At 35.5% G+C, this 25,015-nt stretch overlaps 1 protein-coding gene across 2 annotated transcripts; it reads left to right on the plus strand.

The window, feature by feature from the left end:
* Positions 1-1,788: 1,788 nt before the first annotated feature.
* LOC106071830 (E3 ubiquitin-protein ligase MIB1-like) lies at positions 1,789-22,564 on the plus strand. 2 transcript variants are annotated; one of them, XM_056040772.1, is made up of 13 exons: positions 1,789-1,867; positions 5,377-5,629; positions 7,336-7,510; positions 8,850-8,956; positions 11,427-11,618; positions 12,363-12,481; positions 13,005-13,248; positions 14,176-14,347; positions 15,060-15,166; positions 16,382-16,579; positions 19,880-20,001; positions 20,479-20,586; positions 21,771-22,564. In XM_056040772.1, exons 2-13 carry the CDS (start codon positions 5,425-5,427, stop codon positions 22,290-22,292), a joined length of 2,271 nt encoding a protein of 756 aa, XP_055896747.1. In that variant the 5' UTR covers positions 1,789-1,867; positions 5,377-5,424; the 3' UTR covers positions 22,293-22,564. The 2 variants fall into 2 exon arrangements, with proteins under 2 accessions (XP_055896747.1, XP_055896746.1); XM_056040771.1 differs by lacking the exon at positions 1,789-1,867 and adding an exon at positions 2,408-2,634.
* Positions 22,565-25,015: the final 2,451 nt, after the last annotated feature.

Genomic DNA, 25,015 nt, shown 5'->3' on the forward strand with positions numbered 1-25,015 from the left:
ACATTAAGACCTATCTGTTTAAAACTTTTTTAGATTAACTGTCATTTTAGCTCTCGTGTTTTTGTTTGTAATGTTGTTACAGCGCCTTGAGCCTACATTTTGTTTGTTAACAGCGCTTTATAAATAAAATTATTAATAAGCCGCCATATTTGTGAGTAATGTTCAAACTGGTGGCCCTCAGCGTCAATACATTGCTGAGTAGGAGCCAACACTGCTTCCGTACATCGTACCAAAGTGTCCACTGAGATTTAGCTGTTGCACCAGCCTTGGAATGTACACACGAAACTTGCCTTTCCTCAGAATGTGTAGCACACTACTAGCACTTACATCACTCTCACGTGCCGCTTGTTGTGGCGATTTTTGAGGTGAAAGCTGAAACAGTTCTAAGACTGCAGTTGTGGACTCATCACTTGTAGCTGTACGAAGTCACCCTGATCGAGCTTTATGTACATCACAAACTGTTCCGTGAATTTCAAATTTGTCTCGTAGACGTGTAATTGTTCACCTTGAAGGTGGTTGTGTACCATACTCTCGTCTCCACTGTTTTCGAACCGCAGCAACATTCTCAAACTTCCGGTACCACTTAATTATCTGCTTCCGCTCTTCAAAACTCAAACGCACGTCCGCCATGTTGCAGTTACTTCCTTGCCACTCCGCCACTGTGTGTGGTACAGAACCACCTTCACATTTATTTTTCCAATTAGACGTTAAGCTTTCCATGTGCTGAAATTTAGCATTGTAGAACGGGAAATAAATTGTCTATGACAGTTCAAAGTGTGTATACATTTTTGTTGACGCACCCTGTAGAGCTATTGAACCCAAAAACAGAAATAATAGTGCAAACGATCTTTTAAGAAATAGCTTAACTAAAGAAATAGTGGTTGTGATTCTTTTCCCTGTTCGCATTGACCAATAGTCTTCTTCAGTGATAGTGTATTTCCACCAGAGATCCAACGTCAGTAGGCCCTACATACAGTAAAGCACCCCCACCCCCAGTTCACTAAACAAGCATTTAACATTACTAGCATTTGTATGATTTTTTTTTTCTACTTCAGAATTTAGCTGGATCAACTATGGCCTTGTTGTACTTAATAATAACAAACCATGTTACATTCAAAGCTTTATTTCACTGAATGCTAAACAACTACACATTTAAGTAGAAATCACAACACGAAATAAGGTCAGTACACAGGCTAACAAATGTAAACAAACACTTAGGGGTGACAATCCAAACAAGCAAATTCACGACAGGCCTCCTTCAGCGACTTTGGATCATCTCGTGGAAATGAGATGAATGCCTGGGCATTGCCATTAGCTGTGATCGGAACGATGTCGCCCCCCCCCCCCATATCAGTTCCCCCTCACCACGCAGCCGATGTATCCAAATAAGGAACGGCAGTGCCGATACAGTTTGTGGTCAGCGGCGTCGCAGGTTCTACCAGGGTGTAGCACTGGGTGCTGCAAACTGCCTTAGGGTCGCCAGCTCCTGATTTGCCTCAGGGTTGACTCGCGAAGCTTTTCATGGTTGGGATCAACTATAAACAATGGATTCTGAATTACACTTCTAATGGAGTTATACATAATTACATATATATATATATATATATATATATATATACATATATATATATATATATATATATATATATATAAGACTCTAGTTGATTTTTTTTTTACTCTAGCGTGATTTAACCATGGAACTTGTAAAACTTACATCTAATTCTTTACACAAAATACGAAGGGTGTGTGGGGGGGGGGGGATTGATTTCGTCACAGTTTCACTTTCATTGTCATTTTTAACAACCAAACAGAAAATAGTGATCCCAGATTTTTAAAGCGGCATTGAAGCTGTTTCAAAAATACGAGGGTAAGAAATAACAAAGAATAAGAAAATAAAAGCTAGATCTACATTCTACATGATTATCTTCATGATTTTGTCATGACCTAGACTGTCCTGTCCTAGACTCTCTAGGCCCAAACTTAGACTCAAGAGTACTCTAGACGCTATATATATATATTATATATATATATATATATATATATATATAGATAGATAGATATAGATAGATAGATAGATAAATAGATAGGGCAATTTAAATAGATCTAGGCTACTATAACTATAAATATAGGGTCCAGGGCTAGGCTAGATTAATGTAGGCTATTAGTTATTATAAATAATAACAATTACTAGACTTATAGACCTAGCTCTAACTAAATCTATCTAGACTCTATATACGGGTATCATTGTTTTTTGTTTGTTTTATTCGTTTGCCAGCTCATCTTCACAATAGATCTAGATAGAGTATCTGATTCTCCCAAATTTCTAGATTTTCTTTGGATAAGACAATATCGCATTTTTTAAATACTAATTCAGCGGATTTTCCCGTTATTCTTTTATCATAATCTACATGTTCGGAACTTTGCCTACCTACCCTATATACGATCTAGAATCTACATTACAGTAACACCAAAAAAACAACAACAGACAAACAGACACTAGAATACTATACTCTATAGATTACGATTTGGCAAGATCTAAAGATCTTAGTATCTAAGTCTAGATCTAGATATCTAGAATCTAATCTCTGGACTATACCACTGGCGCACTGCACTGTGACTATGACTATCGGATCAGTACGTCTAGGTTCTATCTAGCTAGTTAATCTAGAATCTAGATCTACTAGTAGTAGTCTAATTTGACTAGATGTACACATGTAGTCACTAATTAGTAAATTACTAATACTAGACCTAGTCATACTAACTACTCTTCAACTTCATGATCTGATGATGATAATAATGATATTGTGTTCGAATTATTTATTGTGGTGCTGGGATTAGTCATTTAGTGGTATTGGGATCAACTAGACTAGTAGTAGATATACTTAGGCGGTCTTAGGACTTAGATCTAGTTATTCTAGTACTAGTTCTAGTTTAAGTTTAAACTTTAACTAGTTATATTTTACTAGTCTAGTCGACTCTAGTAGACCTATTTGGCTATACTGTATAGAATAATAATAGAGTTAATTATTTTAATAGACTATCTTATCTAGAATCTAGGACACTAGGTATTCTAGCAAATATAAATATAAAGTCTATTAATATAAAATTATAAATCTAGATTAGATCTATTCAATCTAAAATCTAGATCTTGTCCTTGATGTAAATCCATATGTTATAACAAATTTAAACAATAACAAATACAACATAATAACATGATAATATCATAATAATAATCTTTTATTGTCCGTACGGAAATTTCTTACAATTTGTGCCTTACACCAAATAAAAAAAAAAAAAAAATTTCTTATGATATGGAATAGATATTGGTGATCCTATTACCTATAGATCTTGATATTGATCTCTCGATGTAGTCTAGAATTAATTTAAATTCTAAATATCAATCATGCCGTGACTCATGGACTGGTTTGCCTGAGGCTGAGTGAATCAGCCAGGAAAATATTAGCAGAGTTTAAGTCACTGATTTACATGCTTGTCTAGATGTAGAATCTAGATCTATTCATCATCATCTCTTTAAAATTCAATTGAAAAAGGGCTTGAGATGTTCAAATCCTCTTGCAAAAGCCCTTGACAGAAACATGCAAAACCTTCATGTATTGCGTAGTGCATAAGAGGATCTAGATCTAGATATGCCACCGTGTAGTTGGAGCTTGGCTTGGCTATCTTATGAAGGGAGTTTGAGGTTCGACACCTGACTCGAGCAGAGTTTTGTTTACTGAGTGCCCAAAGGAAGCACGGAAAACATTCTCCCAGATACCCCCTCCCCCCAACTGGTCCACAAATGAGATTGGACCATAGCGCTTTTATGCATGCTATAAGCATGAAAACAGCGCTATAATTATTTATTATTTCAGTTTTTTGTCCACTCTTGCTGTTCTTTTGAAGGTCTGGGCTAGCACACAACAGTTTAAATTTCTGAATTTAAGATTAAATGCTTTAAACAAGAAGAATAAGTTAAGATAATAATTAAGTCTTGGACACATAAGTCAAGAAAAGGAACATACATATTATTTAAAGACTTCCGTATCTAGGTTGTGTCAGATTAGATCTCTACTTCATAAATATAGACTTTTAGTTACAGCTATCTTTAAGTTTTTGGACCATTGGGACACCACACCACACAAGATCAGTTGACTATCTCTTTCCATTCTCTTATTTTGCCAGGATTAGAGTGGCTTTTCATTTACACCTGTCCATTCTTTGATCAGCGCTTCTTTTATCTACCTGCCTCTTTGGAGTGATCGTTAAATGAACTTGTGTGTTACCCGTGCTTGTAATCATGCTAGTATTTGTAATCGTGTTCGCATTATCGTAGTCTGTGAATCGTGACCAGTCTCTACTGTGTTATTGTGTGTATCAGTCGTGTTTTATTGAAGTAAAGCCTTGTTTCTAAGGTTATGAATTGAATAAGTATATTACACTCTTCTTTTTCTTTGGTGCTTATCTCCTGCAGAAAGGCTTTAGTTAAGACCTCATCTAAGACTTTTGTTTAGTTTTTAATGATTTTAAAGTATGTATAATTTTTTTCGCTGTCGAAGTATGTATAATTTTTTTCGCTGTCGGAAACTGAAAAAAAAAGTTCTTAATATTGATATGATTAAATAAAAGCTTTGAAGTCTATGACTAGTAGCATCAGCATCTATCCATCTCCAATATCCCAAGAAGTTTTTTGATCTGCTATACCCCTCACTTTAGTTTATATCTTTGAATCTATCAATTAATTTTTCTCTCAAGTGGGATGTGTGGCTGAGTGCCAAAAACCACCATTACCTATCAAGAGGGCTCAAGTTTGATTCCCAATTCAAACAGAGTTGTGCTTACTGAATACCTAATGGCAGCATGAAAACCTTCTCCCAGATACCCCCTTCCCACCACAAAAGAGATTGGACCAGAGTGCTAAAGTTTTCATTTTCTTGCACCTGTCACTTAGTCTTTCAGTTTCTATATGCCTGTTATTACCAGTCATTGACTTGTAGCACCTAACTGCTTGTAGACAACTAAACCGTTGTAGGCGTAATTTATCTTAACTAATAAAACTTCAAATAACTTGAATAACTTCCTTTTGTGAACAAGCCTAAATGTTTTATAGAACTATATTTATAATATGACAAAACTTGTGATAAATGAAATAAATGTAGTAGACTTTAGTAATAATATCTTTTAACAAAATCTAACTCACTACAATTGCACAACCTTTCAGTCTCACATTTTGGAGTCGTCTGTCTCATCTAAGAACAAGTGACGACAATGCCACCTATGTTGCATCATTCACAATCAATCGCTAACCTCTTCCCACTATCATCATATAAACACACACGCATACTCCATAACAATTCCTAAATCTCGTGTTTTTTTCAGAGACACTTGACACATCTATGAGGACAGTATTACTTGTGGATTGGGCAAATGAAGGCTGGCCTGCGAGTGGTGAGAGGACCCGACTGGAAGTGGGGCAATGATGACACTAGTGAAGGCCACTTGGGCACAGTGATTGAAACTCACAATGCTGAAAGACGAGCTGTTGTTTTGTGGGACAATGGAAAGTCTAAATCTTATAGAGCTGGACAGGAGAATGCTTATGATCTCCTTGTGCTCGACAATGCTCAGATTGGTAAGTTATAAGAGAGGGGGAGGGGTCTACTTAAGTTGGTCTGCGCAAGGACCCTCATTGTCTTGCCTGTACTGCAACCTTGGTGGGAGTTTTCCAGCTATTTTTAGAGGCCATCTGCTGCCAGCTGCTTTCCTGTATGCCAGTGAGACTAAAATGATGCCTGCAGTAATAGTTTAGATGCCCAGATACCTTTACTGACCACCATGTTGTTTTTAAGCATATTTATCTCCCTTATCTATATTAAACTTTCAATAACTTTTTTTAAAGAGATTTTTGTTCTCATGCTGTCAACTTATGAATTTTTAAGTGTATTTACTGAAATGAAGGTCTAAAAAAATGTTAATAATAAATTGATGAAGTTGTTTCTTCTTTTTTTCAATAAATTTTTAAAGAGAGTTTTTTGTTCTTATGCTATCATTTTAAATGAATTTTAATATTAGATCTAACATCTGCTAAAAAGACAAAACAGCAACAGAAAAATGTTGGCGAGTAATTCAAGGGAGATAGTCTAGTATTAAGCCTTAAAACCAAAATGGCGTATTTCCAATGACAATATATGGTAATAAGAAATAAAACTTAAAAATATATATTTTAAAAACTATTTATCTCCTAGGAAATCAAATTACATATTTGTAATCTGCATTTTTGTCTGCATATTCTTAAAATAAAAGAGAAACCTGATTTAGCGTTTCTAGTCATGTAAACTAATACCGATGCCTGAGTTGATCTTTTTAGCTCTTCCAAGGGGCACCTCTTTTATGTCATCCTCCTTTAAGCTCACCAGAAAGGTTTGCCTTCGGTATGCAGTCATCCCTCATATGGTATTGGTGTCCAACCCAGCACAACTGTCAAATGGTGCTTCAATACTGTCCACACCAGCCTCTAGTTGGCAAGATTATTTCACTAATTAATGCAAATACTTAAAACTGCAATAATGCATGAACTCTCTGTTTACTGTTTACACACTCACACCAGTATTAGCTTCCTTGCCACAGGAAACTACTTTAAAGTGACAACATAGATTCTACATTTATATACATTTTTTATAATTTCCTTTTAAGATGAAAGATTTGCTTTTGGTGTACGCGGGACTTCAAAACTTCCCTTGGTATCATGATTTAAATAATAATTTGGTCTTTCTGATTTATTGCTACATACACACAAGATGCCTGAATGAGCTCTTATGTTGTGTCTGTTCTATTTATGTGTTATGTTTCTGTTGTGTTGTCTTTATATGAGAAAAGAGTCCTTGTAACCAGGATGGCTGCCTGGTCGTGCGGTTTGCGCGCTGGACTGTCGTTCGGATTTATCGACGGTCGAGGGTTCAAACCCTGCCCGCACCCATCCCCCGTCGTCCTGCGGGAGGTTTGGACTAGGAAGTAAACTATCTTCAACTCTGAAGGAACATCCGAAACATGTAAAACATTTAACAAAACATTTTACAAACATAATCACAACAAATTTCCTTAAGGATCAATAAAGAAGTCTTAGTCTTAAGATTTGAACTTGCAGTCTCCTTTATAATGAAATGATTTTCAGCAGTAAAAAGAATTCACATCTCTCTGAACTTGAAGCAGCTCTAATTTTGAATTGTTGTCTTGGTTGATGTTTTATAATTAAAATGCTGAGCAGAGTTTTTAAATTTCATTTTATTTTTTTTTATATCTTAAATTTGGACTTAAAAATTGATTTTCGACTAATTTTAGGTGTCCGGCATCCAAGTGTGAATTGTGATGAGTGTGGTGAAAGAGGAATCAAAGGGTTTCGCTGGAAGTGTTCTGTTTGCTCAAACTATGACCTCTGCAGCCCGTGCTACAACAAAGATAAACATGACCTTTCTCATGCATTCCTGAGATTTGAAACCAACACTGAAAATAAAAGGTTTGCATATTTTTAAAATAGTTTAAAATTATGGCCATATCCTAATTGGGTTACATTAAAAGTAGGTAAAAGAATTTTAGAGTTAAAAGATCTTAATTGTTCTCATTTTTATGTTGGAGGGTTCAGATTAATAGTCTTATATCTAAGATGAACTGCACAGTGGTTTCCAGATCTGGCAGATCTAATCTTATAGATTTTGTTCTATAGGAGTGTTCTTGGGCCAGTGTCTTTTTCAGACTTCTCAAAAGAGTAGGAAGCTTTGAAGGACATGGTCGTCATCCTCTTTTTCATTCTCTGCAAACCTCGCTAGTCCCTATATTTAGTCCCTAGAGCATGTGTTGTCTCATTCTGTTGTGTCAGGTTCTGAGACAAAATGTTATATGTTAATTATGTCAAAGCATGTTATAGGCATTGCGTCCTATTTTTTTTTTATTTAAAAAATGATATATAGTGTGCTGATTCAATTTAGTAGTTTTGATTGTCTCTAAGTACTCTTATTTTTTCCTTTAGAATTTTTTTTCTTGAGCCTACCACATTTTCCTAGTTGGTGCTTTGCTTAAGGGACATTTGCCGTTTTATCTTTCTGATTTATTCTTTAACATACTTTTATAGAAAGTAAATGCTGACAGTGTTTGCTGATGACCTTAATATCATTTGCCCTAAAGCCTGCAAGGTCTGAAAGGGGGAACTTAGTAACCTTAGTAGTAGTAGTTTTTTTTAACAACATGATAGTCCTAGGTATTTCTGTTGACCATTATTTTAAAAATATCAGACTTTGAAGTTCCTCTTTTGCCGGCCAAGATGTTTGGATCTTTTTATATGTATGGCCTTGAGTAGTCAACATTTGTAAGTTTAAGCCAGTTTGAGTATTCTTGCCGTTTTTGGTGGTATAAATCTAGAAACTGTCATCATTTGTAGCCTTACGCAAAGAAGATTGGCCTAACACTAACTTTTGTTAGTTCTTAAGTATCCAAAATGTTTCAGTGGTTTTACTTCTTAAGTATCGTAGAATATTTAAGTGGTTTTACTACTAAAGTATAATCAATGTTTCAGTGGTTTTACTACTTAAGTATCATAAAATGTTTCAGTGGTTTTACTACTTAAGTATAATCAATGTTTCAGTGCTTTTACTACTTAAGTATCATAAAATGTTTCAGTGGTTTTACTACTTAAGTATAATCAATGTTTCAGTGCTTTTACTACTTAAGTATCATAAAATGTTTCAGTGGTTTTACTACTTAAGTATCATAAAATGTTTCAGTGGTCTTACAATTTAAGTGCCAACAGTAGTTTTATGTTTCAATCCTAAAGTAATGGCCCGACCTTCTGATGGTTTCAGTGTTAAGGTTCCAGCTAGAAAAGGAAGTCCCAAATGTGAAGCTCAAGGAATTTTTCAAAGTGCCACTGTGTCCAGAGGATTACACTGGAGATGGGAAAATCAAGATGGCATGTATCCATTTTTTTTAGTATCAGTCTTTTTAGCTATTGTAGAAACATTTGTCTAATGCCAAAATTATATCTGTTCATTGGAGCTAAAATAGACTACAACTTTGCAGGCGCATTTATTAGCTTCATGTCATACCAGATTCAAAATTCTCTTTTTTTTTTTTTTAAGTGATGGGGATAATAATCTTGTAATAACTTGACGTAATCCTGTCTGCAGCCAGAAAATGTTATTGCTACAGCTGCATACAGCTCTCTGGCAGACTCAAGTTTTGGGTGGCTTTCTAAATATGTAGCCTTAGCTTCACTGCTGACTCAACTTTGACAGGGTCTTCTTTTTTTTCTCATGGTGGCCGAGTGGTAAAGGACTTGGCTTCCAAACCAAGGGTTCTAGAGTTCAAATCCTGGTAAAGACTGGGATTTTGCGCTTCATGAATTCTGAGTCCACCCAACTCTAATTGGTACCTGACATATATTGGGGAGGTGAAGGCTGTTGGTCATTGTGCTGGCCACATGACACTGTGGTTGACCATCGGCCATAAAATCCGATGAGATTTACATCCTCTACCCCCTATGGATTGCAAGTTCGGAAAAGAGCACTTGCCCTTTAAACCCCGCCCTTTTACCTTGGTGTTTCCGATCCTGTGTTTGCCTTGACACATTGTTTACCTAACCAGATGCTAAACTTTTAACTCTTTCTCTCCTAATTAACGATACCATCGTTGATTTGACCCCGTTAAATTAAATTAATTTTTGGCTTTATAAACTTTAATTTGTGTTCAATAAAAAGATCATGCATTCTCTTGTAATTCTATACCAAAAGTAACATTTTCTGATTACTTACAAAAATGTTATTGAAGTTTAATCATAACAGGGTAGAATGTACAAATGTGAAAAATGAAAAAAAAAAATGTCAGAACGTGGAAAATAATTACAGAGATAAAAGAGTTAATATTCTGAGCAATAGTTTTATTGGTCCTAGCTAACATAGCTTTCCAGATTTGTGACGTTTTCTGTGACGTTTTTTGTGACGTTTCCTGTGACGTTTTCTGTGACATTTCCTGTGACGTTTCCTATGTCCTAAGTTGCCTCCTCCTTTTTCTTTTCATTTATATTCAGTCCTTTGGAAATTTTGTTCAGTCTGGATGATGTTTACATAAGAGATTGTCCTTTTCATGAGCCATTCAATGATTAGCAAGAATAATACATGCATAATGAGATTGTCTGTTTGTTTTAGGGAGTCACTGCACATGTAAAGCTTGACTGTAATGTTAATGAGTTAGACACAAATCCTCTGTTTTTCATTAACTTCTAGATAGCATTGGTATAAATATTGTTAAAGGCTTTCTCACCTGGTCCTTAGTGACCGTGTCAATTCACACTGTAAAGTAAAGTAAAGTTCCCCTTTCAGACCTTGTGGTCTATAGAGCAGATGATGTAAAGGTCATCTGTTTCTGTGGCCTACGGTTAACAAGGGTGTCATGTGGCAAGCACAGTGACCAACCGCTTTTACTTTTCCCCAACTAATGTCAGGTACCCATTAGAGCTGGGTGGACTCAGGGGCGCCCTAAAAAAATTCCTAAATTCAAAATCCAAGGCTTCACCGAGATTTGAACTCAGGACCACAGGCTTGGAAGCCAAGCACTTAACCACTCAGCCACCACGGCCCACACTGATATACATAACTAGGCGCCAGAAAATCCCGAAATTAAAAATCCTAGTCTTCACCAGGATTCGGACTCTGGCTCAGAAGCCAAGCTCTTTACCGCTCAGCCACCGTGCCTTCCCAACATTTTACTCTCCATGATTTAAACCTGGGACTGAGAGTGGTAGCTGCCATTCAAAGTTGTACCTTTGAAAATATTTCTGTTTGAGCTAAAGTTACACACAATCTTATTTCGATTTAAACACTTATTGTTTTGAGATGTGTGGCTGAGTTACATAAACCACTTGTCCACCTATCAAGGGGGCTCATGTTCGAGTCCTGACTTGAGCTGAATTTAGTTTACTGAGTGGATAAAACCTTCTTCCAGGATACTTCTCCCCCCCCCCCCCCCCCCCCCCATGTCAACAAAAGAGATTGGACCAGAATATGCCAAGTAAGTTTCTACCATGAAATATGTGCAAAACAAAATTAATTTTTTTAAAATCATTTTGATTAGAAAAAGAAAAATTGTAGTTTTCTTTTTTCCGCCTAAAACTTGTTAGTCTTGTAAAATGAAGTATTGACAAGCGGATTCTTTAACATTGTCATTTTATGTAAACAATGAAGGTGAAAGTTCACACATGTCACTTATAGAAATTTGTGTTGCTGTGAATTGGTCAATGGACTTAATTCAAGAAAGGCTTCGATTGATTCATTCCTTGATTTAGATGCAAACAAAAATGTTTTACATTGAAATGAACTGAGCTTCACTCTTTATCTTCTGTCCAAATGTTTAGTATTAATTGAATGTATTGCTTGCACTAACAGGTGGTGAAGGAACTTATGGGTTTGTCATGGAGATTAAAGACTGGGAACCTAGCTTCAGGTCTCAGGCTGGAGTGCTCTGGGCCAACGGCAAGGGCTTCACTTACCGTCTCGGACACAACGGGAATGTGGACTTGAAGTGTATTAAAGCTGCTTCTGGAGGATTTTATTACAAAAGTCATTTACCAGTTTTAGGTACGTCAGTGAGATATTTAAAAGTTTATGTTTCAGCAGTGCTGAACAACTGAAGAAAACAGCACACTTTTTTTCCTTGGCACAGTCTGCAAAAGAGCTCACAGCTCAGCAGCAATAAAGCTGGCTAGAAGAAGAAGAAATGTTTCAGGAAAAATCTAAAAAGGGTTTTCATATTTTTAAATGTCGTAAAACAAATTTAAAAGAAGAGAAAAAAACAACAACTTGCTAATATTTAAAGTTTGGGAAATACTAAAATGTTTCAGAGAAACTACACAATTTTTTTTAGTGCTTCACATTTTGTTCTCTCTTTTTTTTTTTTTTTTTTTTTTTTTTAAATTCTTTACAAAAACAAATAGAACCCTAGCAAGATTAGATCAAGAAAAAATCTCCCTCAATGTTAGTTGGAATGGGTGGCTTTTTTTTTTTTTTTTCAAATGATTTAGTTTTAATGGCACTTTACGAACATAGCTTTCCAATAATAATATAAACAAATTTCCAATAAGGATTGATAAAGCCATCTTAATCTTAGATTTAAAAAAATGTAAATAAAAAAAATTCAGCTTGATAAAAACAAATGTATGATCTAAGACTGAATGCACTGCATGAAAGGCATAGATATTTTATAGGTTGTGCAGTTTTTAAAAAGAAAAGATATCTATTTCTACATTGCATGAGAGCACAAATCCTAAGTCATATTTTGTCTTGAACTAGTTCAGTTATGTGGCATTGTGTTTGTCTCTAAAGGTAAAATGGATGTTGAGGCAAGTGAATCAGAGTTGACCTCTTTGTTACAAGCACAGCTGATAGAACCATTTGCAAAGCTCTTGGAGTTTGGCCAGATTCTCCGGAGTCTGAAGGAAGTGGTGAGTATCATAATGGAGAATCATACATTTGATATATCTCTGCAGTGACTTTGGGTATCATAATGGAGAATCATAAATTTGATATATCTCTGCAGTGACTTGGGTAATTATTGTTTTTAAAGTCACTAAAAGTGACACATTTTTTATACTCTGATATTAATCAAATCAAACTTATATTAACCTATACAGTAACATTTGTAAAAGCTACATAACATTGTCACATTTCAACTGAGACTTATATTCTATTTTGCTTAATAAGACTTTAATTGATCTAAAAAGTTGGATACACACTTGCTGTCAGGGATACACACTTGCTGCTAGGGATACACATTTGCTGTTAGGGATATGCAGCAATACTAATAGAGTGTATGTCACAAGTAGCATCAGTTACTTTTTAATTTTACTTTTTCTGGGACCATTTTCAGTTCTGATGATGCTGTGCTTTCATGTTTAACACTCGCTAGAGTTTCTTATTCACCTCTTGAGGTCTAAGCTATTGATTTATTTCCTGATCTTTGACCAGGCTGCACAGAATCATGAAGTATTGAAGCCTGGTATTCGTGTAGTACGAGGTCCCCATTGGAAGTGGCAAAACCAAGATGGTGGTGAAGGCTACGTCGGGACAGTGGCAGACATCGGAAGCTCTGAGCCAAATAAACCGCCAGAGCAATGTGTGTCTGTTATCTGGGACAATGGAACTAAAAATACATACAGAATTGGTAGAGACAACAGCTATGACTTACTGGTGCTGGACAATGCCCCAAGTGGTGAGTATCATAACATTAAGTAATGGGATCTTCAGATTGAAGCTACATTTTGGTAGAGACCACAGCTATGACTTACTGGTGCTCGACAATGCCCCAAGTGGTGAGTACCATAACATTAAGTAATGGGGATCTTCAGACTGACGCTACATTTTGTAAGACTGACCTAGCTAAAGTTGATTGTCATTTAAGCTAAAATGACTTATTTCTTTTAATGGATTTGAATGTCGTGTGTAATTTGTTCAAGTACATTACAGTTAAGAGTGATGACTCCATTTCATTTACTATTAGTTATTTGACGGTTTCAGTGTATTTTGGCTAATTTGATCCACTTTTTTTTAGATAATGGTTTTGTTTTTATTCTGCAAAAAGAAATTTTCATTTACATCAGGATTTGTTTGTATTTGTTCAATTATAAAAGTTTCCCTTTCAGACCTTGTGATCTATGGGTTAGATGATGCTAAGTTCATCTGTTTCTTTGGCCAATGGTTAACAATGGTGTCATGTGGCCAGCACCATGACCAACCGCCTTTACTTTCACCAACTATAGTTAGGTATCCATTAGAGTTGGGTGAACTCAGCCAAAATAAAAATCCCAAAACTCAAAATCACAATCTTCACCGAGATAAGATCCCAGGACTCCAGGTTCAGAAGTGCTTAACCACTCAGCCTGTGATGAATGTCAAAATGTCTGATTTTCTAGGTATAGCTCACAAAAACTATGCCTGTGATGAATGTCAAAATGTCTGATTTTCTAGGTATAGCTCACAAAAACTATGCCTGTGATGAATGTGAAAATGTCTGATTTTCTAGGTATAGCTCACAAAAACTATGCCTGTGATGAATGTCAAAATATCTGATTTTCTAGGTTTAGCTCACAAAAACTATGCCTGTGATGATTGTGAAAATGTCTGATTCTTTTTCACCAAGGTGTTTCTCACAAAAACTATGCCTGTGATGAATGTAAAGCCAGCCCAATACCAGGCATCAGGTGGAAATGCTCTTCATGCTTTGACTATCATCTTTGTTCCCACTGTTACCATAGCAACAAGCATGAATTATCACACACATTCTGGAGATATGACAACGCGTCTAATAAAAGGTAGTAGTTCTGCTTTTTTTAAAAACTTAATTTGAAAGAAAATGTTCTTACAAAAGTTCACTAAAATTTATTTTAAAATTCCTGCCTAAAAATTAAAAATTTCATAACTTTATGTTATGTTATCCTTTATTTCTTTTATTTAATTTATTTAATTATAAAAATACTTTTAGTGAGTGACTTAAAAGATAAAAGATTTTCCAACCATACTTCAACTCACAACTTATTATTTGTCAACATTAACAAATCGACAGATGCAAAATTGTAAAATGTTTATCCATTAATAACTTGTAATAACATAATATCCGCTTTTTATGTGATTCCCAAGTTATTACTGTGTTGTTGTTTTTTTACTCATTGTTATTCGGTACTATCTCCTATGTGATAGTAACATTTTAAAATCCTGAACCAGTTGTTTTTCTTTTATGCTTAAAATCTTTAAAGCTTTCTTAGCTGTATTTTCTTGAACATGTGTCCAAGTGCTGTTGGATTCTTGCCAATTATTTCACTACCAGCTTTTAGAATTTGATCAAGTTTATTTTTAATGTTGAGATTGCAAAACCAGGAAGAGTTGTTGAACCTTGCCTGAACTATACTTCCAGACCACATGCTAACATTTTTAGAAAAACAAACTTTTTGAATGCAAATGAAGTTATAAGCCGTTATTTAATTGAAACAGTTAGGGTGTTAATGATTTTTTTTCCCCTACGTCAAGGTTTAAAGTTCCAAAACGTCGTGACAGTTCAAAAGTGGAGAGTCAAGGTATTTTTACGAGTGCAGTTGTCAGACGTGGACCAGATTGGAAATGGGGAGACCAGGATGGTAGGATAGCATTTCTTTGTTTGTTTTTTTTATTCAGAAGTAAAACTAGAGCTTATCCAGTTTGATTGTAAAATGTTTTACACGTTTCGGATGTTCCTTAGTACGATAGCACAGAACTTCTTTAGAGTTGGAGATAATCTACTTCCTAGTCCAAACCACCTGCAGGACAGCGGGTATGAAACCGGGACTATCGAGACGCCTAGGGAAGTCCAGCATGACCATTATCAATGCAACTTTTAGTATAGAAAAAAAACAAGAATGGAAAATGCTGAGAGGAATTTAAAAACGTTTTATGACGATCCAGAGTACTGTTGTTTCCATACTCGCTACACCAGCGGTTCTCAACCTTTTAAACTCGGCGACCCCTTTTTACAATCCCCCGCTCTGCCGCGACCCCCCCCCCCACACACACACACACATATACAGCAATAGAAGAGTAGACAATACTAATCCATATTTTCGATGGTCTTAGGCGACCCCTGGCAAATGGTAAATCGACCCCCCAAGGGGGTCGCGACCCACGGGTTGAGAGCCCCTGCTCTACACCATTGTGATTGAATCCTCCCCTCCCCCCTTTTTTCTGAACATCCGAGCTGAACCTTTGTATTCTTTTCTCACAACCCCTTTAGTGCCATCTTACCAGCTTCAGTGCTTTAGTTTTCACTTTAAAGGTGAAGCAGAACCTATCAGTAGACAATATATATGTATATATATAATAGTAAAGTTCCCCTTTCAGACCTTATGGTATATAGGGCTGAAGATGCTAAGGTCATCTGTTTTTGTGGCCCATGGTTAATGAGCAGGTGGCCAGCACAAAAAAACTAGGCACCTTTACTATCTCCAACTGAAGTCAGCTACCCATTACAGTTGGGAGGACTCAGGGGCGCCCGAAAAACCCAGAAGTTTAAAACCCCAGTCTTCACAGAGATGGACCTAAGGTTTGGAAGCTAAGCCTGTTACCACTCAAGCACTTCACCCCCATGTATTATGGTTTGATAAATTATCTATCACATTTATAATGATTGAACTATCCCTTTTTTTTCTATAGAAGTTACACTTTAAAATGATGCATAGGTGTTATTATATATTCTCACTATAAATCTAGAGCATATATAAGATATAGTTAATGTCCAGCATTTTAAGATTTGAATCAAGCTAAATTTTAAATCATACATCAAACATTGTTTTTTTGGTACTATGAAACTTTCTTTTCAGCTGCAGTAGTACCCACTGGGCTAATCCTATCCATAAAACCTTGGGACTCCTCGGAATCAGCCAATAGTGCAGCAGAAGTTCTGTGGGTCAATGAGAATCAGAACACCTATCGAGTTGGTCATCAAGGTCATGTGGATCTCAAGTTTGAGACAGCAGCTTCAGGTGGACATTACTACAAAGATCACTTGCCTATATTAGGTGAGAACTTTTTTTGAGAACCTTTTTTGTTTTAACAATGTGTGTGTGTGTAATTTAGAATTTGTTCTATGATCAAACAAGCAATATCCACCCATCCCTAATAATTACAGTAAGGAAAGTTGTTTGTGTTGACTACTTAATAGTACTGTCATCTGTTTGAAGGATAGTTGTTCTAGCTGAGTACCTATCTTGTCTTATCTTATAAAATACAGACGTTACTTCAAAAAAGATTATGTTCTACATGTCGTGCATCTAGTCATGCATGTTAACCAATGACTTAAATTCTGCCAAGTCACTGGTTTTCCTGGCTGGCTCAGGCAACCCATTCCATGCTCCTTTAATAGCACTATGGAAGAAGGAGTATTTGTAAAAATTTGTCCTAGCATATGGAATGAGCCTTTACCTTTGAGTCTTTCTGAGCTTTTTATTAGATTTTGTTTCTGTATTTTAAGATTATGGTTTAGTGTTTTATGTATAATTGTTACTTTACTTTTGAGTCTTCTCTCCTGAAGGCGTTCTAAATTTAGGGATTTTACTAAGTAATGACATCTGCTTAAGGAAAGTTGTTTGTGTTGACTACCTTTGTCTTTGTTAAATTTTGTCCACAGAAAGGCAGAGGAGCTCTAGACATTCATATAATCACAAATGATTAATACATTTTTGTGTATTTCATTAAAGCATGGTCAAGAGGCCAAGTGCGTTTGAACTTGGCTTGGCTTGGCTACCTAGAAGGGGGCTCGAGGTTCGACACCCGACACGGGCAGAGTTGTGTTTACTGAGCGCCTAAAGGCAGCACGGAAAACCAACTCCTAGATACCCCCTCCCCCCACACTGGTCCACAAATGAGATTGGACCAAAAGCGCTCTGAGCATGCTATAAGCACGAAAGTAGCGCTATAGAAAGGTTTAATAATAATTTTTTAAAAAACTTTTTTTTATCAATGGATGGTCGTGAATCTCATTTCTCATGAACTCCAAGATGGCGATGAAGTTACTTTGCAAACATTGCATTGGTAGTTTTGGCTAGTGTTTCCTGCTTTTTTTTTTTCGTAGTTTTTTTTTCATTGATCTTAGTTCTTTGCTGATGGCTGTCCTCATTGCCTTGAAACACCAATATTCATGGCTCCACCCTATGAGGACCAATCACTAATCAAGGGCTAGCGTTTCCCTGTCATAGGTGTCAATTCTTTGAGGGAGCTCTTGAGAGTATCTTATCTCTTGTGTTGATCCCATCGAGACTGCTTTTTAATGCACAGTTCCTATTTTAATAGTTATCTGGGAGTGATGATTGATAGGCATACATGTAAACCCCCTTATAGTAGGAACCTTTTTGCTATGGCATGGATACAACTTCTAGATGCTGAAAGGGACTTCATATATTTTAATCTGGACATTGGTCAATCCTTTTTTTTTTTTTTTTTTTTTTTGCATAGCACTGCTTACAAATTCCTCATAAATTGAATGAGTGTTGGTTTAAGTTTAAAAGTAAGCGAATTCCATTTTTTGTTTTTAAAGAACTCATATGCTGTTCAGTAATTTATCAGATTGGTTATCACTTCTTCTAATATACTGAAAGACCTATTTGAGAACCTTTACGATATTTATGAGTGGTGTGAATAACTCGTTAAAAATCAAGACTATATATATATATATATATAAATAAAAATATATATAATGGTTCCCAGTCACTTTATCCCCGGTCATTTATCCCCAATTAATTATTTTTTTCTTAGTCATTGTATAATGGTGTTAAGGCTTAGTGCCTGAAGTGTCCAGGGAGGAAATGACCAGTCACTATAAATATATTATTTTTTGTATGAGTTTTAGTGGCTAATTTTAGAAGTTGACAAATATTAAATTTGGCACAAAAATTTGCCTTCCTCATCTAAGGTATTATAAATTAATGGTTCTTATTCTTTCATTAATAAACGTTATCTTGATAGATTCTACCCAATCATAGAATGGTATAATTCCCAAGCATACTCATAATCATATTTATATAATAGATATTTGTGTATTATTGGTCTGAACAAAACTCTGGCCCACAGAACCCTCCTATAGAAGAAAAACTATACGGAGAACTGCCTGACCTGGAAACCACTTCGTAGTTCATTCTCAACTATAAGATTACTGATCTGAATCCTCTGAATGACATGAAAAATCAGAACGCTGAAGAAGAAGTAGAAGAATGTATATTATTATTATAGAATTTTTATTCATACATTTTCCTTTATTTTGATGAATCAAGAAATAATTATCATGCAGCTCTAAAAAAACTTCATTAAAATTGTGAGCCATTTTGTTTTTCATCTTGTTAAGGGCCATGCACATATAGGACATAATCGGGGTGTTGTTTTTTTTTTTTTTTTAGTAACGTTGACCTAAAATCAATAGTGTGGTGGAAAAATTAATTTTTTTTTAATTTTCAATCTTCCCCTTTTTTTTTTAAACCTTCTAAAAAAAAAAGTCAATATTAGAAAAATCATTCCAACCACTTTTTCTTTTCTCTTTTTACCCATTTTTCAGTTGAACTTCGGCAATAACATTGACTCCTAAAAAAAATAAATGAAAACTTTCAGCATCAAGTTACTTGAGATCCATTTTATCATCAGTAGAAGAGAAGGGGGGGAAAAGAAATGTTGACATTTACAGAGAAAGACTAGTTGGAGGAGAGATGGTCTAGTTCTTAAGAATGTTCTTAATAATAAGTTTGACTGGTCATAAAAAAATGTTACATTTTTTTGTTTTATAGTTATGTGTATGGCTCTGTTATAGTCTATGTTTTTTTTTTTTATTCTTTTGAATCTGTTCTATTTGTTGTTTTTTTCTGTTGTATTTGTTATTTTTTGTCTGATGTATTGGTTTCTTTCAACAACTTTTTACTTCATTCTTTGTGTTCAAATATAATTTTAAAGGTGGTCAAATGTATTAACCAGTTGGATTCTAAGAATAATGTACAATTGTTATTCATGGATAATATTTGGAAGAATCAACTCAACAAAATTTGTCTATTTTGTAATTAGAACCTAAAATCTGTTTAAGAAATTAGTTTGCTGAAAAAAAAATAAATTATTTTTTATTATTTGTTTCACCAAAGATAAAAAGAAATCTTGCAACTTTTGAAACAGACTAAATTATTTCAAGAAACTGGGCAGCTGAGATAATTTTGTTTAAATTATAAGTAATTTATTTTTTATGTTTCATTGCATAGATATAATTTTATTTTATATGTATATTTTTAAACACAAGATTAGTGTAATAAATTAGGTAGATGAAAAATGTTTTTTGTTGTTGTTTCCAGGTAAAACTGAGAAGTCTCCCTGTGAGTTTCAAATTGGTGACATTGTCCGATGTTGTTTTGATGTGGACTTGCTGAAAATTCTTCAGGACAATCATGGAGGCTGGATTGATGATATGGCTGAGGTAAGACCATACTAATTATTCTTGCATATAGATAGACAATTTGTGTCATGAAACCTGAGTCATAGAGTAGTCATCATCATCAAACTCCATTAGAGTGAGGGCTTGAGAGGCTCAAATCCTCTCTTGCAAAAGCCCTGGACAGAAACCCTGCTGTCTTGTTTAGTGCATAAATGTCGCCATACAGGTCGAGAATTTTGGGTTTCCCAGACCTGTCGAGACGGAGATCAGCAAGTCTGGGGCAGTCAAACAGAATATGAGGCACGGTTTCCTCTTCTTCCCCGCAGCGGGCGCACCGTGAATCAAAATTTGGCCATAGTGTAGTAGGAAAGTTGAATAACGACAGAAGATAACGAACTTCTACACATAACCATGTACTTGACACTAACCTTTACACATTTAAACTTTGTATTTAATGTCGACTTTGAGTAACAGCCAAGTAAACGTTAGCAGTTTTTTTGTTGTTGTTTTTTTTGACAGTATATCAATCTCAACGGCAAAGTGGTTCAGATTGACAGTGATGAAGATATTGTGGTTCTGTACAATGATGGGAAGAAGTGGTACTACAACCAGGATGCTCTCAGCAAGGTCAGTTCTAGAAAGGAAAGATTCAGTTTGATCCGAAATGACTTCTTCTTCTGATCATGTTCAACCTTTTTTTTTAACTCCCCTGTTCAGGTGTTTAAAAATCGTGTCTTTAAAGGCCTACACAATCATAAAGTTTGTTTGGGTTTTTTTTTTGTTGCATCTTTAGGTTTTTTGTTGTTTTTTTTAACTAAAAAAAAATAAGTTCATTCTTTGTGTCAATTGATTTATTAAGTCTATTCCTTTGCTATGAATATGAATACTTTGATTATAAAATTAACAAGCAAAATAAAAAAAAAATCCTTTTTAAAAAAAAAAAAAAACAAAGCTTATCAAAGAGAAAGAACTCTGCACTTGCAATTTATCACTCTATAATGTAGAAAATATTTCCTTTATTGAATATCAAACAAAATAATTAATTACTAATAATTAATTGGTCAATTTTTTACTGCGTGTGGCATTATACATCTTGAGAGATTATCTTTTCCCTTTGCAACTTCTTGTGTGACTAAAGAGGCCAATCCTTAATACACAGCTGCTGTCACAGGCTTGGGCATCTGTAACCACCAGTCGCTGTTGTACTTTCACCATTCTTTCTTCTACTGTTGTGTATGGACCCTTCAAGTTACTATCGCTCTCCATGTGGATCTATCCAGTGCCACTTTTTCCCAGCTATTAGTATCAATTTTGAAGAGCTTCATGTACTGTCTACGCCAATGAATAAATTGCAAGGTTGCACCTTGATCCAAGAATGGGTGTGGGAGAAATAACGTATACAAACTTTTTACCAGACAGATAGAGTAGATATAGGCTTTCTAAAAATTAGTTGCTAAAAGTTGGAGAAAGTACACTAATGTGGTGCCTTCCCTGGCACAGTGTTAGGCTTCTACGGGAATAAGAATGATCACAATATAAGATATACTGCAAGGATTCATATCCATTACATTAAGATTAGTGCTCATTCAATCAAAAACTAAGCAACAATGTATTGTACAAATATTTCTGAAGAACTCAATGGGAAATCTAAGCATTTAAATAATGAGTCCAATACTGGGAGTTAAATATGAACTTCATAACTTGGGATGTGGAGATGATGTCTGGGCCACTAATATAATGTATTTATATTCTTTGATATGTATTATTTGATTACACAAGTCATAATATATTGAATTATTGATTTCAACCAGGTTGACAGTCGGACAGGACTCACACGCAGCCCGATGGATTCAGATGTTGTGAGAAAAGTCTTAGAGCTTGGGTTTGAGAGGCAGGATGTTCAGACTGTCATTTTTAAACGTTTTTCTGAAGGTCAAAACCCTTTCACAAGCGTGGAAGCTTTAGTGGAGGAAATATTTGACTCCCAACATTCTGCCAGCAGTCAGTCGACGTCAGTGAGTCACACCGTCGTCAGTGAAAATCAAAAAACAGATGAGCTCACCGAGCGTGGTAGATCTGGGAGGGTAGGGGTGACGAGCAGCCAAAGTATTGAAGTTGATGCCAGCGCAATGAGTGAAAACCAAAGACTCGCTGAGGAGAATAGAATGTTAAAGGAGCAGCGACAATGTAAAGTCTGTATGGACAAAGATGCCTGCATCACATTTGTTCCTTGTGGTCACTTGATTTCTTGTGATGAGTGCTACTCCACTCTTCGCCTTTGTCCAATGTGCCGTGCCGTAATCGAGAGCACGTTGCGAACATTTATTTCGTAATTATTTTTTTTCAATGTATAGAGAACTTCATTTTTTCTTCCACAATAGTCAAAGCATCATTAGTTAATCCAGAATGTTTAGTTGCTTTAATACAACAGAATAATTGTGGGATTATGTGTCCAATGGTTAAGCCCTAGGAGTTCAAATTCATATTCTCCCACCGCCACCTCCATGCCCTCCTGTGGGAGCTTTGGGCTAAGATGTAATCATCTTCAAACTTGAAGAGAACATCTGAAACAAGATTCAATGAGCACCTAATGTAATTTGTTTTTTTAAGAGAAAGTAATGTGTATTTTTTTGGAGAGGCTACATGTACGGCATTTTAAAGGTGCAGTGGCTGAGTGGTAAAGCGCTTGGCTTCTGAACCATAGGGTTCGAATCCTGGTGAAGACTGGGATTTTTCATTTTGGGATCTTTAAGGCGCCTCTGAGTCTACCCAGCTCTAATGGGTACCTGACATTAGTTGGCGAACAGTAAAGGGGCCACAGAAAAAGATAATTCTTATATCATCTGCCCCATGGATCGCAAGGTCTGAAACTTTTTTTTTTGTTGTTGACATGGCACATTGTTATCCTGTGGCAATAGCAACAGATGAAGTGACATCCCCTTCCACTAAGTCAGGGGTTCTCAACCTGTGGGTCCTCTTTCCCTTGGGGGTCGATTGACCATTTGCCAGGGGTCGCCTAAGACCATCGAAAATATGGATTGTTATAGTCTACTCTACTATTGCTGTATGTGTATGTCGGGGGGGGGGGGGGGTCGCGGCAGAGTGGGGGATTGTAAACAGGTGTCACTATATGATTTGATTTGATTTTAAGCACATCGGCACAATTTAGGCCATGTCGTGTCACTATATGCAAAAGGCTGAGAACCGCTGCACTAAGTGCTTCTAAAGTACTAAAAGAAAACAGTTCAAAATCTAAATTATATAGTGAAATCTATATACATGTTGTTTTATTTCATAAGAATAGTAAGGCTTGTTTTCAAGTCCAAAGATAAAGAAGGAGTACAGTATTTCACGTGGCTGCACAGCCCTGGCTGTGGTCTTCATAGTTTGCCACATCCAGCACAGACATAACCGCTACCACATCCAGCACAGACATAGCTGCTGCCACATAGAGCACAGACATAAGCGCTGCCAAGTCCACCATAGGCACAACTTCTCTTTTCACTGTCTACTAAAGAAGCCAACAAAATGCAAATCTTTTTCACTGTTTGAATCATGAAAAAAAAACGTACAATTGTTGTTCTCAGACGTGTAGGAGAGCAACCATCTGTGGCAGTGGAACTATCATCCAACTGTTTTACAATGCCTAACATAAAAGTATTTTGTTCACTATCAAGTCTTGTTGGTCTACATGATATTAACAATGTTCAGATATTGTTTTGTTCAAGTCTTATGTAATACCACGTACATGGAAGGTGGCCTGGTCATGTTGTACTGGACCCTGCCCACTGCCATCACCTGACTGCAGGAAGTTTTAGCCTGGATGTGAGAGTCTTTATTTTAAGAGAAAATGCCTAACACTTCTAAAACCAAACAACATACCCACGTGGACCATTGTTTACATTTGTGTAATATAACTTGTTATCTTTCAATCAGTAAAATCCTAAAAGAGATATGACATTGTTTTAATCAAAGATGTTTTTGCCTCCCACAGATTGCCAGTATATAAAAACCAATGACCCCATATTGTGGTCTGCAAATGACTTATTTCAATATGTAATAATTTCATTCCAAATGAAGGTGGCACGTTTAAGTCTGGGGTTGTTTTAATTTAGGTTGATTGATGATTATTTTTTGATTATGATGAATTTTTTTGTATATGATTGACGTAGGTCTGGTTTTGATTCTAGTGAATATCAGCTTTTCCTCTATGATTTTGTAATTAGTAATGTTTTCCTTGGTTGCAAGTACATTGTAATTTTAATTGGTTGCTTGAAGTCTATTTTAAGTCTGCTGGGAAAGTAAAATTTATAAGAGTTATGCCTCATTGGATGCATTTCTGATCATTTGTTACATCTGTTTTCAATTTTTTTTTATTTCATTAAAATATTTAAATTAAAAACCTGAAAATATTTTAAATATTTTCTATTTAACTTAAAATAAACAATCCTAATTACTAAATGTCAAGAAATAAAAAAAAAATAAAAAATTCTCATTTGGTATAAAAAGCAAGGGACATAACTATGACCTTTTTGAAGGTGCATTGGTTTTTAAATAGTTTGGGGAGGCAACTGTGTAATATGTAGGTTTACAAATGTGAACATGTTCTTCCTAATTATTGTGTAATTCAATGATTGTTTTATTTATGTATTTCATGGTATGATTTAATAAATTTGCTTTAACAGTTTAGAAGACACAACTTTCTTTTTTTTTTATGCTTACATTTGTAAATTAAATTCTGTAAGAGGAAACTGATGTGTTAAAAAGTAGTTTGTGAGGCTTCATGAATGTGCAATAATTATTATTCTTCTTTTTCATTCTGCTAAATTCTCTGCTGCCGAGCTCTTTTGCATTCTGTGCCAAGGAAAACTAGTGTCCTGTTCCAAACTTTTCTCTGTAAAGAGCTCTGCCTGTGCTTCCTGGTTCCCTTTGATTGAAGTCACAGGCCTTCATATATATATATATATATATATATATGTGAGATTGAACCATTCTTCTATAAGGTTGCTGACACTATTATGAACTTCTGATCTGCCCAAGTTTTTCATAGATGACC

Source organism: Biomphalaria glabrata, chromosome 9 (genome assembly GCF_947242115.1).
Source record: "Biomphalaria glabrata chromosome 9, xgBioGlab47.1, whole genome shotgun sequence".
Lineage (NCBI taxonomy): Eukaryota > Metazoa > Mollusca > Gastropoda > Planorbidae > Biomphalaria > Biomphalaria glabrata.